The 15,095-nt window shown below is 64.3% G+C and overlaps 4 protein-coding genes across 9 annotated transcripts; 2 read left to right on the forward strand and 2 right to left on the reverse strand.

Annotated features, from left to right (window-relative positions):
- Positions 1-178: 178 nt before the first annotated feature.
- SELENOM (selenoprotein M) lies at positions 179-1,826 on the reverse strand. Of its 2 annotated transcripts, XM_015878235.3 has the most exons (5): positions 1,709-1,826; positions 1,595-1,630; positions 1,492-1,526; positions 1,033-1,111; positions 179-944 (listed from the first exon to the last, which is right to left on the reverse strand). In XM_015878235.3, exons 1-5 carry the CDS (start codon positions 1,796-1,798, stop codon positions 732-734), a joined length of 453 nt encoding a protein of 150 aa, XP_015733721.1. In that variant the 5' UTR covers positions 1,799-1,826; the 3' UTR covers positions 179-731. The 2 variants fall into 2 exon arrangements, with proteins under 2 accessions (XP_015733721.1, XP_015733722.1); XM_015878236.3 differs by lacking the exon at positions 1,595-1,630.
- Positions 1,827-1,941: 115 nt separating this feature from the next.
- INPP5J (inositol polyphosphate-5-phosphatase J) lies at positions 1,942-9,084 on the forward strand. 3 transcript variants are annotated; one of them, XR_014949211.1, is made up of 12 exons: positions 1,942-2,680; positions 3,276-3,386; positions 4,790-4,898; positions 5,481-5,597; positions 5,675-5,850; positions 6,146-6,257; positions 6,487-6,596; positions 6,746-7,058; positions 7,233-7,370; positions 7,579-7,671; positions 7,814-7,918; positions 8,042-8,587. XR_014949211.1 is itself a non-coding variant. In XM_015878233.3 (12 exons), the coding sequence occupies exons 1-12, from the start codon at positions 2,004-2,006 to the stop codon at positions 8,660-8,662; spliced, it is 2,553 nt and encodes an 850-aa protein (XP_015733719.2). In that variant the 5' UTR covers positions 1,942-2,003; the 3' UTR covers positions 8,663-9,084. The 3 variants fall into 3 exon arrangements, 2 of the variants coding, with proteins under 2 accessions (XP_015733719.2, XP_085412344.1); XM_015878233.3 differs by having other exon boundaries at positions 6,875-7,058; positions 8,042-9,084; XM_085556218.1 differs by lacking the exons at positions 1,942-2,680; positions 3,276-3,386 and adding an exon at positions 4,348-4,470 and having other exon boundaries at positions 6,875-7,058; positions 8,042-9,084.
- Positions 9,085-9,143: 59 nt separating this feature from the next.
- Positions 9,144-11,308, reverse strand: PLA2G3 (phospholipase A2 group III). Of its 2 annotated transcripts, none has more exons than XM_015877680.2 (6): positions 10,859-11,308; positions 10,524-10,791; positions 10,279-10,448; positions 10,072-10,201; positions 9,840-9,968; positions 9,144-9,762 (listed from the first exon to the last, which is right to left on the reverse strand). In XM_015877680.2, the coding sequence occupies exons 1-6, from the start codon at positions 11,283-11,285 to the stop codon at positions 9,573-9,575; spliced, it is 1,314 nt and encodes a 437-aa protein (XP_015733166.2). In that variant the 5' UTR covers positions 11,286-11,308; the 3' UTR covers positions 9,144-9,572. The 2 variants fall into 2 exon arrangements, with proteins under 2 accessions (XP_015733166.2, XP_085412366.1); XM_085556240.1 differs by having other exon boundaries at positions 9,144-9,759; positions 10,859-11,306.
- A 1,010-nt stretch (positions 11,309-12,318) lies between these two features.
- Positions 12,319-14,881, forward strand: P2RX2 (purinergic receptor P2X 2). 2 transcript variants are annotated; one of them, XM_015877665.3, is made up of 10 exons: positions 12,319-12,713; positions 12,861-12,996; positions 13,081-13,152; positions 13,374-13,440; positions 13,518-13,605; positions 13,735-13,815; positions 13,937-14,075; positions 14,243-14,373; positions 14,446-14,602; positions 14,675-14,881. In XM_015877665.3, exons 1-10 carry the CDS (start codon positions 12,589-12,591, stop codon positions 14,765-14,767), a joined length of 1,089 nt encoding a protein of 362 aa, XP_015733151.2. In that variant the 5' UTR covers positions 12,319-12,588; the 3' UTR covers positions 14,768-14,881. The 2 variants fall into 2 exon arrangements, with proteins under 2 accessions (XP_015733151.2, XP_085364831.1); XM_085508705.1 differs by having other exon boundaries at positions 12,455-12,713; positions 14,195-14,373.
- Positions 14,882-15,095: the final 214 nt, after the last annotated feature.

Here is a 15,095-nt window from a genome sequence, read left to right on the forward strand (position 1 = left end):
TCACCCCTTGCTCCCCATGGGTGCAATCGTGCCCAATGCTTTGGCACCTGATCTACCTGGCCATGGGGGCAGCACAGGAACTACATAGCAACCCTGCAACCGCCTCCTGCCTCTGTCCTGCAAGCATGGATGTGCACCCAACTGAGACTGCCACAGAAAAATGACAAGGTGCAGCTGCTGATAGGCAACGGCTTTACTGTGTGCTTGATAGAGGCAGCCCTGCTGGTGATGTAAAGCCATACCCTCCCAGGAGGAAGCCATCCCACCTCCAGGACTCAGCACATCTACCCTCAGCACGTAGAGCTTTCTGCTGAGAGTTTCATCCTGTCCTGTGCAGGTAGGATACTGCTGTCCAGCACCAGGAGTTGAACGGACCTTGGGGCATGGGAAAGTAGCAAGAAGATCTCTGCTTCTCCTTACTAATCATGCCAGAACGGCTGGGCTGCATAGCTCAGGGGAAAGGCAGAGACAGGCACATAGGCTCACTCAACCATCCACTGTGCTCAGGAGCCTCTGCTCAAGGCTGGCACAATTCAGGACACCCTTGGGACAGAGGCTAGAGAGCACCAAGCAACAACAGCAGCAGCAGGGAACATCTCTGCTTCCTGCTCATGCTCTTGCCACCCCATGGCAAGCTCCCTGGTCCCATGTGAAGAGGCAGCTGTCCTAACACCCTTGTCCCCATGCCCTGAGGACTGGCTATAGGGCCTCCTACCACCTGGCACTGCTCATTACAGGTCTGGGCGGTCCTTCTTGTCCTGTTCAGACAGGGTCTTGCTGTCAGCTGCAGGAGCTCTGCGGGGCATTAGGGTGGGCAGTGGCTTGGCAGGGGCAAACTGGAACTCCTCAGGCACAGGAGCTTCGGGAGTCTCCTTGCGGTAGAAGCCCAGCTCCTGCACCAGCTGGTTGATCTCCTCCCGGGTCATGTCGCTCAGGGGGATTCTCTGCACAGAGACAGGGATCCATAGCAGCTCCATCAGCCCGGGTGCCCTGGACCCTGTGGCTGTGCTCGGTGCTGTGCAGCCCACTCACCTCCAGCTCCTCATATCTGAAGCTAAGCAGCACGAGCTCAGGGTCGGCGCCGGGCAGGTGCTTCATCTCCAGGTTATGGCTGGGAGATTCATTAAGGACCAGCAGCACCAGGAGGGACAGTCCCAGCCCCATCCTCCTCAATCTATGCCCTGTTCTGACCCCCCATCCCATCCTGCTATAACACTCTCATTCTACCCCTCATCCTCATCCCGGCCCTCGTCACATTCCATTCCCATCCCGTCACATCCGTCCTCATCCCGTTACATCCCGTCCCGCCTTGTCCCATCCAGCCCCTATCCCATTTCATCCAGCCCCCATCCCATCCCATCCCTTCCCATCCCATCCCTGTTCCAACGTGTCCCACTCCCTTCCTCATCCCTACCCCACCCCATCCCATCCCTTTCCCCCCTCCCACCCCAATGTTGCCCCCTTTCCCCCCACCCCTCCGCACACCGATACTACAGCGGGATGTCCTGGCTGACGAAGGCCTTCACCTGCGGGCACAGCGATGCGGTTCGGAACAGACCCATCTCGGTCCGCCCCATCCCCGTTAAGCACTTACCTCCGGCAGCCGGCTCAGCCGTCACCCACCGCACGTCTGCGGGCAGACACAGCACAGCCCGTCACAGCCCAGCCCTTAACCCCCCCATCCCCGTACCCCGTTCCCGTTACCCACCTCCACTTTACCCCTCGCCAACCCCCGTGGTGGTCGCCGTTCGCCCCCCGCCGCCATCAGCAGCAGCACAACCAGCACCGCCCGCCGCATCCCGCCACGTCGCGAGCCTCCCCCGCTCTGCGCATGCGCGGCACCGCGCGTGCACGCACCCCCCCGCGCGTGCACAGCCATCGGCCGCGCGCTCTCGGCCGCGCGCAGGTGCAGGTGCTCCCGGCCCCGCCCCCCAGCCGTGACGTCACGGGGTGGGGGACCGCGCTGCTGGAGGGCGGCGTGCAGGTGGGGGGGGCACGGGGAGATGGAGCGGGGCCGGCGGGGCAGCGCGGAGCTGGGCCCGGCCGCGCTGGGCTCCAGGCCCGTGTCCCCGCGCAGCCCCTCGCCCGCCGTGGCCCCCCCCGCTCTGCTCGTCCCGTTCGGCCCCGAGGGCCCGGCCCCGCCGCCCGCCGCGCGCAGGAGCTCCCGACCCGACGCCGTCGCCTTCGAGCCGTTCCCCTCGCGCCCGCCGCCCGACGGAGCCCAGCCCGGCTGCGGCCGGACCGACGAGCGGGTACCGGGCCGGGCCGCGCAGCCCCCGGTGCTGGACGTGGGCAGGGCCCAGCCCGAGCCGCTCCCGGTGCCCGCTTTGCTGCCCCTCGGGCCGGGCGTCCCATCGGGCCGAACCTCGGTGCTGGGCCCGGAGCTCGGCCCCGCGGAGCACAACGTCCCCGGGAAGCCGCTGCCCAAAGCCGAGTCCAGCGACCACATCTCGGCCTGGGCGGCCCCTCGAGCTGTGGGGCTGCCCAAAGCCGTGTCCAGCGAGTTCCTGTCCGCCGGCCGCATCGGGCTGGGTAAGGCTGTGGCCCTCGCTAAGCCGGAGCCCGAGGAGCTGCCCCTGTTCGGGAGGTGCGGGGCGACCCTCAGCCCTACGAGCTCCGGAGGATCCTCTGATGCTCTGCTGGGCTGCGCGGGGACGGCTGCGGAGGATGGAGCGTTCCGGTGAGCTCAGGGGACAGCGGGAGCCCTTTGTATGGGGTATCAATGGGGGGGGACGTGGGGTCTGAGCCGGCGAGGAGCAGCGGCTGAGTCCTATGCGTTGACTTCTCATCCCCGCTGTGATGGCTTTGGGGTGGGAGAGCTTTGGGGCCGAGGGACCTTCAGGATGTATTGAGGGGATGGATGTAGGTGGGATTAGAGGTGACGGCCGCTCGTTGAGCTCTCAAAATGGTGCGGTACTTCCCTGCCACGCTGCTGACATTGGCTCCTGTGAGTGCCACCGTTCAGCCTGCGGGCTGCTGGCACCCGCTGCGTAGCAGCATTAATGTGCCGTGACGGATGGTGGTGGCTGTGTGCTCTGAAGGACACTGCTGTCACGCGATGCACTGCCCAGCTGCAGGCAGGACACGGCGGGGGGGGGCTCACGTCCCTGTGTATGGGATCGGAGGGATGAGCTCTGCATGGGGAAGCAGTTATCTGGGGATAACTGCCCTTGTGAGCATCTATGGCCAGTTCTGCCCCATGCAGGCTGCTTGGAGGGCTGGGTTGGAGGGCAGGGAGCCCTTGTGTTACCTTGTTCTCCCTTATTCCTCTTAAGCATCACAGTGGTCACCTGGAACGTGGGCACAGCCATGCCCCCCAGCGATGTGACGTCGCTGTTGCATCTCAACACGGGCGAGACGAATGATGCAGACATGATTGCCATTGGGTAAGAGAGGGAGGTGCGGGGCCCCTACGTGGAGAGGGCCCTGTTTGAGGGGGTTTCCATATATTGTCCTGGGGGGGCTCAGAGTGGGAGAGCTGCAGCTCCAGCCCTCCCTCAGGCATAGGAAGCAGGGAGGGATGTGCATCGTGGCTGAACAGCATGATAAAAGGTGATGGAAAATCAGCTTCTTTTAAGAAATGGGAGCACTCAGAGGAGCTGAAACCCTCAGGTCCTAAATAGCCATGAATCAACCCCTGTGCAGCCCTGTAGCTGGCTGTGCCAAGCACATTGTGGCTTCAGGAGGTGCCTGGGTCAGATCTGGAGAGGCTTTTAACTCTCCTGTGTGGATACTGCTGGAAGCATTTTCCTCATCTCACCTCTTGTTCGTGGTATTCGAGCCTCAAGGGCACGGATCTGCTGTTTTCTCACAGCTGGATTGGCTCCGTGCCTCTGGCAACACTTAACTGCTGGCAAGGCAGCCCCAAGTTGGTGTGATGAGGCTTTCTTGGCGTGGCCAGCCGGGCAAGTTGAGCCAGAATTTAAGGGGAAACCAAACCCTTAGGGATTGCCATGGAGTGTGCAGATCTGTGCCAAGAGCACGGATGTGGTGCCTGTTGTACAACCTCTGCCCTGCGAGCTCCCTGTGTGTGCAGTGGAGGAGCTCTGTGTCCAGCAGGAGGCTGCTGGAGCCCGTCTCCTGGTTGGGGTCCCCTCAGCCTTATGGGCAGACCCCACCTGTGTGGGTCAGGGTAGGGGTGTTGCTTGGTGTGAGGGACTGTGCCAGGGCATGGTGTCCTGTGCTAGTGAACTGCCTGCAGGGTGCCTCTGCCTGCCCGTGTCCTTCCTCTGACCCGTGTCTTTGTGCCCGGGGCACTCAATATTTTCGGGCAAGGCATTTCCTGATTCTGCTGTTCTCTGGGGATGCTCTCCTTCCCTCTGTTCTCTAATTGCTGAGTGGGGAGGAGCACTGTTAACCTTCTGGCGCTGCTGCTCTGAGCTCGGTGGCTAGGATGCGTCTGGATGCCCTGTGCTGAAGTACTGGTGGGACCTGGCTTCTCTTCAGACATCCATGCAGCTGACATGTCCTGTAAGCCCCTCTTGCACCTAGAGATAGACTTTAGACTGCTGCCCAGCCTTGTGCAGCTGAACTGCTCCTGCTTAGAGGGCCGAAGCATTGCAGCTTCATTGCCACTTGTGCCTCTTGCTACCCAGCATCGCTAGCGTGAGGATATAGCTGGTTTGTGCTCTAATTCCAAGGTCCTCCCTTGGAATGCCCTTGCAGCTCTGTCCTTGGGTGCCTCGCCCGAGGAGCTCTCCTTGGCTGGGATGCAGGTGCCTTCCTGTTGTGGCTGAGGGATCTGTCTGGGGTCAGACAGGCTCTGCAAAGCACTTTGTCCTTCTCCCAGGCTGCAGGAGGTGAACTCCAAGATAAACAAACGCCTGAAGGACGCCCTGTTCACAGATCAGTGGAGCGAGCTCTTCATGGATGTCCTGAGCCCCTTCCACTTTGTGTTGGTAAGACAGTCCCAAAGGGGCTGGACAGCTGGTGTCCCTTCTGTGCCTGCCAGCCAGGCAAGAGGGTACAGGGAGGGTGGCAGGGCAGAGAGGGATGGAGGGTGTGCAGGGGAAGACCTGGCTATAGTGATGCCCTGCAGCCCTTTGAGCAGAGTGTGGAAGCTGAGCTGAAGGTAAATGGGACGTTCTGGCAATATGCTGCCTGACTTCTGCCACTCTGCTCGCTTCTCTGGTTGCATTTGGCTTCCCCTGTGGTACTCTGGGGACACACCTTGTTGCCCACTGTGTCGTACCGGGGTGAGGAGAGGATCCAGCCTGTGATTCTGGCAGCAGCCTGTGGGTCCCAGGGCAAGGCTCAGCTCCCCAGGCAGCTTGTAGATAAGTCCTAGTATTGCTGGGCTTATCTTGGTCAGTGGTCGGAATCCAGGAGAGTACGCCTGGATCTCTGAGCTAAATGTGCTGCATAGCCCCATGTGAGATGGGCGTGCAGAAGGGAAGGTTCTGCTCTGGCCTGGAACTGTCCTTGCCCTTGTGGGTTGTGCTGTGGCGGTTATCCTGCTACAAGCCCTGCTCCTGTTCCAGGTCAGCACAGTGCGGATGCAAGGTGTGATCCTGCTGGTGTTTGCCAAGTACTACCACCTCCCCTTCCTGCAGGACATCCAGACAGACTGCACTAGGACAGGGCTGGGCGGCTACTGGGTGAGTGTGGTCCTGGGGGGAGGAGGAAGGAGGAGGGAGCTGCCTTCCTCAGGACTCACAGCATCCAATTGTGGCAGGGCAACAAAGGAGGGGTGAGCGTCCGCCTGTCCATCTTTGGGCACATGGTGTGCTTCCTCAACTGCCACCTGCCAGCACACCTGGAGAAGGCGGAGCAGCGCAAGGAGGACTTTGCCACCATCCTGCACATGCAGCAGTTTGAGGGAACGGCAGCCAGTGGCATCTTGGACCATGAGTGAGTACCTCACTGTTTTGCCTACTGCTCTGTGCCGGGGCTGCGGGGCCGGCCCTGTGCCTTGACAGGGGGCTGGATCTGGCATCTGAATCTGAGCACAGCTTGGAGGTGGGGGTGCAGAGTTGTCCCTCGGAGCAGTGAGATGCAGTGCAATAGGTGTTAAAAGGAGCCCTTGTTTGCTCCTGGGGCACATGCAGGCCTGCTGTGGTTCCTGGCACTCTTAAGGGTTGGGACTGGTTCCTACCCTGCTGGTGCTGGTGCTGGGCCCTGCTGCTCACTGCCCTCGTCTCTGCAGCCTCGTCTTCTGGTTTGGGGATCTCAATTTCCGCATTGAGAGTCTCGACATCCGCTTCGTCAAATACGCCATTGACAGCAACATCCTGAGCCAGCTCTGGGAGAAGGACCAGGTGAGAGGGCTGGGTGTGCAGCCAGCTGTACTCCTTGGCACTTAGCAGTGCTCGTGCAGCTGTGTGCCACTTGGTGTGAAGGGCACAGGCTCTTCCAGCTCCTTGGGGAACGGCAGACTGTGTTCTCCTGGGGTATTTTCCATTGGAGAGCTGTGCACATCAGCAGTTCCTTTCTGGGAACATTGAGAAGAGCTGGGGCCATGGAGCCTTGCTGCTCTCCTGCCCACAGCTGAACATTGCCAAGAGCACCTGGCCTGTCCTGAACGGCTTTCAGGAGGGACCCCTCAACTTCCCCCCCACATTCAAGTTTGATGTGGGCACCAACAAGTACGACAGCAGGTAGGGCAGCACAGTGTGTGTTGGGGGCGGGTGGCACGGCTGAGGTTCATGGGGGGGTCTCGAGGGGTTGGGAGGGAGGGTTGTGGTCTGGGGGCAGCGGGCTGGGACACAGCCATTGTGCTGGTGCCAGTGCAGGTCTGTCCCTGCAGCTGCACTGAGCTGTGCGTCGAGACGAGCCGCATCCCCTGCCCGCGTGCTCCGTAGTGCCAGGGGGAGGCAGGTTGGGGTGGAGCCCACTGCCCCCTGCCAGGCAAGAGATGCCCCTCTGTGCCCTGCAGTGCCAAGAAGAGAAAACCCGCCTGGACTGACCGCATCCTTTGGAAGATCAAATCTCCCAGCTCTGGGCTGGGCGGGCGCCGGCCCAGCAGGGGTGTGCTGTCGGTGAGCCAGCTCTGCTACTGCAGCCACATGGAGTACACGGTCAGCGACCACAAGCCGGTAGCTGCCATCTTTGCCGTGCAGGTGAGCACCTGCTGGGGCTGCTGGGTGCCCTTGGTGAGGCAGGTCTGCTATGTGACCACCATGGCTGGGGGCGGTGGGGGTGCTGCTCTTGGGGCTTGTGCTAAACAAGTGCTTGGGGCAGCACTCTGGCACGTGGCTATCTGCTCTTATTCACCATCTGCACGTCCCTGTCAGTTTCCTTCCAAGGCAGACAACCCTCTGGTGGAGATCTATGTGGCTGATGAGTGGATCAGGCCTGAACAAGCAGTTGTCAAGTACAGGATGGCTGCTGGCTTCCACCGGAGCTCCTGGGACTGGATTGGCCTCTACCGGGTAGGGGCTGGGGTCATTAGCAGTGTGATGGGATCCCCTCTGTAGCTGCCCCCTCCCACCGATGCTGTTCCATGGCCTGGGTGTGGGCTCTCCCATTCTGGAATTCAGCACTTCTCTTTCTCCCACTCCATGGGCTCCAAATGACCCGAATCTTTTGCTGGGGCTGAGAGAAGATGAAAAGCACCAGCTCACCTCCCTTCTCCTACAGGTGGGTTTTCGGCATCCCAAAGACTATGTGTCCTATGTTTGGGCCAGGAGCGATGATGGAGAGCGCTGTGTAGAGAAGCAGCTGTGTGCACAGGTGAGTCAGTGCTGTGTGTGCCATGGGGTGAGGCAGCAGCAGCCTCTGGACCTTTGGATGGCATGGAGGGAGACTCCAGGCCCATGTATGGGGGTGGCTGGGGGGGCAGCCCTGTGCTCAGCCTGGTGCCCATCTGCTGCAGGTGATGTTCTCAGAGGAAGCGCTGCCCAAAGGGAAGGGGGAATACATCCTCGGCTACTACAGCAACACCTCCAGCAGCATCGTGGGTGTGACAGAGCCCTTCCAGGTCAGCAGTGCCTCGAGGTGAAGGGTGGGGGGAGGGAGGTTTCAGCAGGGCAGGGCGTCCTGCTGTAGTGCCCCACAGCCCCCTGTGTGGGTCAGGGCCCAGTGCTGATGATGCGTGGTGCAGATCTCCCTGCCTAGATCCGAGGAGGGCAGCAGCCCTACAGACAGCTCGGGCAGCAGCTCAGAGGAGGAGGATGACAGCACACTTGTCCTGCTGGCCCCCAAATCCCGCAGCCCCAGCCCGGGCAAGATGAAGCGGCACCGGAGCCGCAGCCCCAGCCTGGCCAAGTTCCAGGGTCTCATCCTGCGCCCATCGAGCCGTGACCGGGGCACCAGCAGGAGCCCCTCGCCCCAGAGCCGCCGTGGCCTCACCGGGGACATCCCTGCCATCCACCTGCCCCAGTTGGAGCTGGGACGCCGTGGATCCAAAGCCAAGGAATCGGGGCAGGTGGTCAACAGCCAGGAGGGCAGCCCGGGCTCCTTCTACCAGACTGTGCAGCCATGCAGTGTCCGGCGCGCTGCTGTTGACAACCCTCTGGCCAGGGCTGACCCCAGGAATCTGGGCCTGCTGCCTGCGCTCCGCCTGGAAACCATTGACCAAGCCATGGGCCGACGGCGGGAGAGTGCAGACCAGGGCTACCCCTGCCGCAGGATGAGCCCCACCAGCCCTCCCTGCAGCACCTCCCCAAAGGAAGGGGGCAGCCCCCGGGAGTTGGATGGTTACAGCTGTACCATGGGGCGCTGAGGCTGTGCCCTCCTCCCTCCTCGCCGTAGCGCGCTTGCTGTGTGCTTTCCCGTGCCACGTCCCTGCTGTGAGCCATCCATCTCCCTTATTTATTGCAGTGAATCACCCCTGCACCCCTGCTGCGTGCCTGCCCTGCTCCTCCTGGGGCTGCAGAGGGGGCACAGGGGAGGGGGTGGTGGTGAGGGAACCCCTTGTGTGTGTCAGAGCTGTGGGATGCTCAGTCCTAGGGCAGGTGAGTGGGCCTGGGGGCTCTGGGGGGCCAGGGGCGGTGCTGCAAGTGAGGATGTGGCCCCCTCCCCCCCCGGGGCACAACACTGCTGCGGGCATCCTGCAGATGGGAGCTTGCTTTTTCCTGCCCTTACCACTGTGCCTCGGGCTTGGACATAGTGTGAGCAACAAAATAAAGCATCCCGCCTGCCCCAGCTGCACTGTGCTTATTGCGGGGTGGGGGCCATGGGGAATGCAGAACCCCAGCACCATGCACCGTGTCACGCTGCCCTTTATTTGCCTTGTGCCACATGCAGGCACTGACCCTCCCAAGGCACAGCACTGTGCTTCCCACCTCTAGAGCTCGGGGGGACCTGGCTCCCTCCACCACCACCCCCCGCTGCAGGGCCGGAACCTGGGGTTTGGGTCCTGGCACCGTCCTGCCCGGGGCTCCCACGGCCACAGCATCCTCATGGGGACGGGAGGCGGTCAGTTTTCCCCGTCCCCGCTCCTTTCCCTTTGCTTTGATGGCGGCCGCAGCTCCTGGGGGTGGCAGCTGAGCCTCCTCCACCCCTCTCCTGCCCCACGCAGTCACGCCAGCAGCCACTCTCGGTGCCATCCTTTCTCTCAAGGACCCGACATTGAGCAGCTCCGCCCCGCAGCGCAGCTCCTCCCCACGCACGGTGCAGCCCATCCGCTGGGCTCAGCGGGGCGCGGGTTGTTGCGGGGCTCCCATCCCCTGTTCCAGGGCCACCCGCCGGCACCGTTCGTACAAGGCATCACCGCCGCTCTCCTGCGCGTTCCTCTCCCTTCGCTCAGCACCGCCGCGCCGCAGCGCGGTCCTCAGGTGCCGTGCGGGCAGCAGCACGGCCCGGACTGCGGTGACACAGCTGCTGGAGGAGCAGAACAGAGCGTTACAACGAGCCAAGCTCCGCCAGCCCCGTCCCTGCCCCGGCCCCTTCGCACTCACCCGCTCGGTCGCTCCGCTCCGCACTCGGGCTGCGGTTCCAACACGAAGCAGCGCGCGGCGATGCTCTCGGCCAGGAGGGGCGGCTCGGCGCCCCCAGGGCCCTTCGTCCTGCGCAGGGACCGCACCATCCTGCGGGGACAGCGGGGCAGCGCTCAGCATCCCGCCCACTCCCACCCCCCTCCAGCCCCGCTCTGTGCGATGACGGACGGACGGGCCGCCCCACGTCACACACCTGCGGGTGCAGTTACAGTGGAACAGCGTCCGCGCACCGCCGTTCCGCAGTCCGTACTTCGCCTCGCGGGGCGCGATGCGGTGCTCGCAGCGATCCAGGTGCCGATAAGCTCTGCACAGCCTCCCCAGCCCTGAGGGCAGACAGCGGTCATCGGACCGAAGCGCTCGGCCCGGGGACCCCCCCCGCCGTCCCTCATTCTGCACTCACCGCTCCGTCCTCCCGCGGCGCTCCCCGGGGCGGCCTCACACCGCTCCGCCGCTCCCACGGCTCCGGGCTCCGCGGCGCACGTGTTGCTCCCGACGGCCGCAGGTGCCGCGGTGCCGTAGGGGCTCTGCCGCACCATCGTGGCCACCGGCACCACCTCGTACCGCTCGCACCTGCGGGCACCGCATCAGGACCCGCCCGACGGTCGCAACCCGCGGCTCCCGCGGCTCCCGCGGCTCCGCACTCACCCGCCCCACCAGTGCCAGCGCACGCACTGCTCGGCGCGCCGCAGCACGAAGCACGGCACCTCCAGGAGGTCGAAGAAGGTGACTCCGATGAGGTCGGAGATGGTGTCGTTCAGGGCCCGCAGGCAGCGGCGGAACGCGGCGTCGCAGTCGCAGTGGCTGACGGTGTGCGGGCGGTAGTTGCGGATGCCGAAGTTGAACTGCAGCGCGGCGATCTGCGCCCCGCACCGATCGTGCTCCCGGCAGCAGCGGTCGGGGCCGCGGAACAGACCTGCGGGCGGCGACGTTCAGTGCCCGCCTCGCCCCGAGCGGCCCCGCGCGGCGCCCCGGGCCCGTACCCAGCTCGGAGGAGTTCCCGGCCGAATCCCCGGCCCCGCACCACAGCGTCCCCGGCACCGTCCAACCCCTCCGCATCCTCCGTGTCCCGCGGTGCGCTGCGGGCTCTGCGCACGCCGCCCTGCGCCGCCACAGCGCGGCCACGTCCCGGCGCAGCGCGGGCGCGGGAGCGGCGGGCGGGCGGCGCGCGCAGGCGGCGAGGAAAGCGCGGATGGCGCGTGGTTCCCTCCGCACCCAGCAGCCCCGCAGCTTCCCGCGCGCGCCCCACGCGCCCTCCAACAGCGCGGGTGGCCCCGTTCCCGCGCTCAGGAAAGCCGCGTAGCGCGCGCCTCCCGCCGCCTCCCGTTTAGCGCACAGCGCTCCCACGGGCCAGGCGCGCGCGCACGCGGCCAGCAGCGCCGCTCCCGCCAGCACCGCGCGCGCCCACATCCCGCGCGCGCCACCCGCCACCGCCGCCGCCTTTAAGCCCGCGCCGCCGCCGTCGCACCGCGCGCTGATTGGTCCGCGCCGCGCCCGGCCCCGCCCCGCCCCGCCCGGAGCGCGGGAGCCCCCCGCGTGGCGCGACCCGGCGTGTGCGCGCGGCCGGGAGGAGGGAAAGGGGGGGGGGGGACATCGGCGGGGCTTCACCGCCCACATCGGGGCAACGCGTGGAGCGCGGGGGGGGCAGAGTCCGCAGTGCCACGGCGGCCCCGCGCTGCCCTCGGTGTCACAAAGGTCCCGCGGTGCCCGCGGGGTCACCGAGCGGCTGGGGGCTGCCCGGCCCATCGCCCGGCCCGGGGGGAGCCGCGTGTTCCCCGCCCTCCTCACGTGCGCCCCGCGCCCCGTGCGCAGCCCGCAGCCCCGCGCCGTGTTGCGGCCAAACGTGAGCGCGGCACGGAGCGCCGGGTTTGGCTTCGTGTGTCAGATAACGGCACCGCGCTGCCCTTCACCCCGCCGCCCCACGCGTCGCTCCCGTCGGGCTCCCGGCTCCGCTGACGTGGCCAAGGCCGCGGCCAAGGCCGGCACGGGGCCGAGCGCTTCTCTGCGCCCGATGCATCCCCGGGCCGAGGTGGGGTCACTGTGCTGGTGGCGTGTGGGGACAGCGGAGCTGGTGGATGCGGGGCTGCGGTGCGGCCCGTGAACCTGCCCTTGTTCTGCTGCCGGAGGGGGAACAGAGCCCGGGGCACGAGCAGAGCGCAGGCGAAAGCACCCGAACCCAGCCGGGTACCCGCAGGAGGGAGGAAATTCCCATCACCTTCTGCATCTCCAGCCTAACCCCGGTGCTCCCGGGATGTTCCCGTTTGTTGCCCCCCCGTGAATTCATTCCGATTTGGGGGAACGCAGCGCAGCCCTGCGCGCATCCCCTCCTCCTGCTGGGAAGGACCAGCGCTGCGCTGTGCCCTCACCGCTCCCATAGGAAACCGGGAAACAAACCCCCGTGCTCCGGCCTTGCCTAACGCTGGGTGTGTTGCGTCCCAACGTTGCACAACCATCACCGCTGACTGTTACAGCGCCGTGGGTTTGGCTGCTCGCAGCAGTTACCGTGAATCATTAACCCGCGGGTACAACCACGGGCTGCAACACGCTCTACCTCCTTTCCCGGCTCAGCTCCGCGCCGGCGGGTCTGGGCCATGTGCAGCCGAACCTCCCCCCGCAGACGCCCCGCAGCCCGCAGGGAGCGCTGCCGGGCCGGGCCGGGTCGAGCGGAGCCGGGCGAAGCGCATCGGCATCGGCATCAGCATCGGCATCGGCAATGGGGCCGGGCTGCTGGAGGGCGGTGAGCAGCTATTCCAGCCCGCAGGTGGTGGTGGTGCGGGACGGGCGGCTCGGCACCGCGTATCGAGCGCTGCAGCTCCTGGTGCTGCTCTACTTCATCGGGTGAGTGGGATGGGATGGGATGGGATGGGATGGGATGGGATGGGATGGGATGGGATGGGGTAGGAACCGATCTGATCGGACCCGGTGCTTCACTGTGCTGGCAGCTCTGACACCCGGCTCTCTCTGTCCCTGTCCCGATCCCCGCAGGTATGTGTTCATCGTACAGAAGGGATACCAGGAGCGAGAAACGGGCCCGGAAAGCTCCGTCATCACCAAGGTGAAGGGCGTGACGCAGTCACCGAGCAAGGTCTGGGATGTTGGGGAGTACGTGGCCCCCCCCGAGGTGAGCTCTCACTGCTGCCCCAGTGATGCTCGGCTCCTCCTGGCTGTGCTGTGACTGCTGTCCTCCCCCTCGGCTGCTCTGTAGGGTGGGAGCAGCTTCAGCATCCTCACACGGGTGGAGGTGAGCGCTGCCCAGGCCATGGGGACGTGCCACGAGGTGAGCATGGGGGCACAGGGCAGGGTGCTGTGTGGGGACCAAGTAGTGCTTGGCAACTGGGGGGGGGGGAATCACCAGTGAATACAGCTGCTCCCTATGGGAGAAGGTGAATGGGGTGTAGGTACCCATGCAACCATCTCTATCCCCATCTCTATTCCCATCCCCATCCCATCCCATCCCCTTCTCCATTCCCACCCCATCCCAACTCCCACCCCCTGCAGGGTCCCAGCGCTCCGTGCCACTCAGAGCAGGACTGTGTCTCTGGGACCATGGATGCATCCCAGCACGGTGAGTCCAGGGGGGTGCAGCCCATTGACCCTCCTCAGGCAGAACCCTACGCTGAGTGCCTGTCCCTTACCCTGCAGGTGTGAGGACAGGGCACTGTGTGCCCTGGGGCAATGGGAGGAGCTGTGAGTTGCTGGCCTGGTGCCCTCTCCATGTAGGCAGCAACAGGTATGAGCAATGCGATGGGTTGGGTTGTGCACAGCCCTCACCTGGGGGTGCCTGCTATGGGGCAGCAGTGTCCCCGCTGTGAGGCTGGGTGAGAGCTGCAGTGCTCTGTGCTCGTTTCTCTGCTCCCAGCGAGTCCTTGGCGGAGATGGCAGCGCAGTTCACCATCCTCATCAAGAACCACATCCGCTTCCCCCGCTTTGGCTTCTCCAAGTGAGCACCATGGGTGCCCTGAGGGCTGGGATCCAGGCAGTGGCCCTTATGGCATCAGCAGCAGAGATGCTGCATCCTGCCCCATCCCCTGATGTGCTGCTCCCTGCCCTGCTCTCCTCAGGGCCAACATTCAGGCTGCCGAGAGCCACTACCTGAAGAGCTGCACCTTCAATGCCACCTCTGCTCTGTACTGCCCCATCTTCAGGCTGGGCTTCCTGGCTGAGCAGGCAGGCGAGGACTTTGCAGTGCTGGCTGAGAAGGTGCAGTGCAATGGGGGGCCTCACCCCAACACCCCCCAGCACTGCAGGTCCCTCCCCTGTGGTTCTTCTGGGGAGCTCCTTGCCCTAGAGATGCCACATCCTGTGGGTGCTATTCCCAGAGGATGCCGTGCCTGCAATGTGCTGATGCTGCACAAACCCTGCTGCAGGGTGGGGTGATCGGTGTCATCATCAGCTGGGACTGCAACCTGGATCTGCCTGAAATGGAATGCAATCCACGCTACTCCTTCCGCCGCCTCGACCCTAAAGGGGCTTTGGCATCCCCAGGCTACAACTACAGGTGACAGCCCCATCCCCTCAGTGTTCTCATGTCTTCCTCCAGCCCTCACCCCTGTGCCTGCAACCCCTCCAGGTTTGCCAAGTACTACATCTGGAACGGGACCTGTACGCGGGTGCTGACCAAGGCCTATGGGATCCGTGTGGATGTGATTGTGCAAGGCCAGGCAGGGAAGTTCAGCCTGATCCCCACAGTCATCACATTGGCCACTGCACTCACCTCGGTGGGGCTGGTGAGTGTCCTGGGGTGTGGGGGCTCAGCCCATTGCCCTGCACTGGCCTCACTGTGCCCATCTGCCTTGCAGGGCTCCTTCCTTTGTGACTGGGTGCTGCTGTGCTGCATGGACAAGGAGCGGCGGTACAGCAGCAGGAAATATGAGCAGGTACCAGTGGGCTGAGGATGCTCCTCTGCAGCCCCACACTATCCCCTCCCCACCCCCAAAATGACATTGCCCACAGCACCTTACAGCCACCCACTACTGCTGTCAATAAACCAATTGCGTTGGTGTCAATGGAAGGATGCAGGAACCATCACTTAATGGGCCTGGGGGAGCTGAGGGGCTCTGGGGCTGCCACCAAGGCACGAACCCTGCCCAGATTCTGCCTATAAAACCACAGTGCTGCTGGCCCCGGCCCAACGGCACCGCACAGCCGGCGCCTGGCGGTAACCAAGTGGGGCATTATTTCTGAGCATAACCCGCTGTTTTCCTGCTCTCACATTACAGC

This window comes from Coturnix japonica, chromosome 9 (genome assembly GCF_054131305.1).
Source record: "Coturnix japonica strain WE chromosome 9, WE-NBRP24, whole genome shotgun sequence".
NCBI classification, from domain to species: Eukaryota; Metazoa; Chordata; class Aves; order Galliformes; family Phasianidae; genus Coturnix; species Coturnix japonica.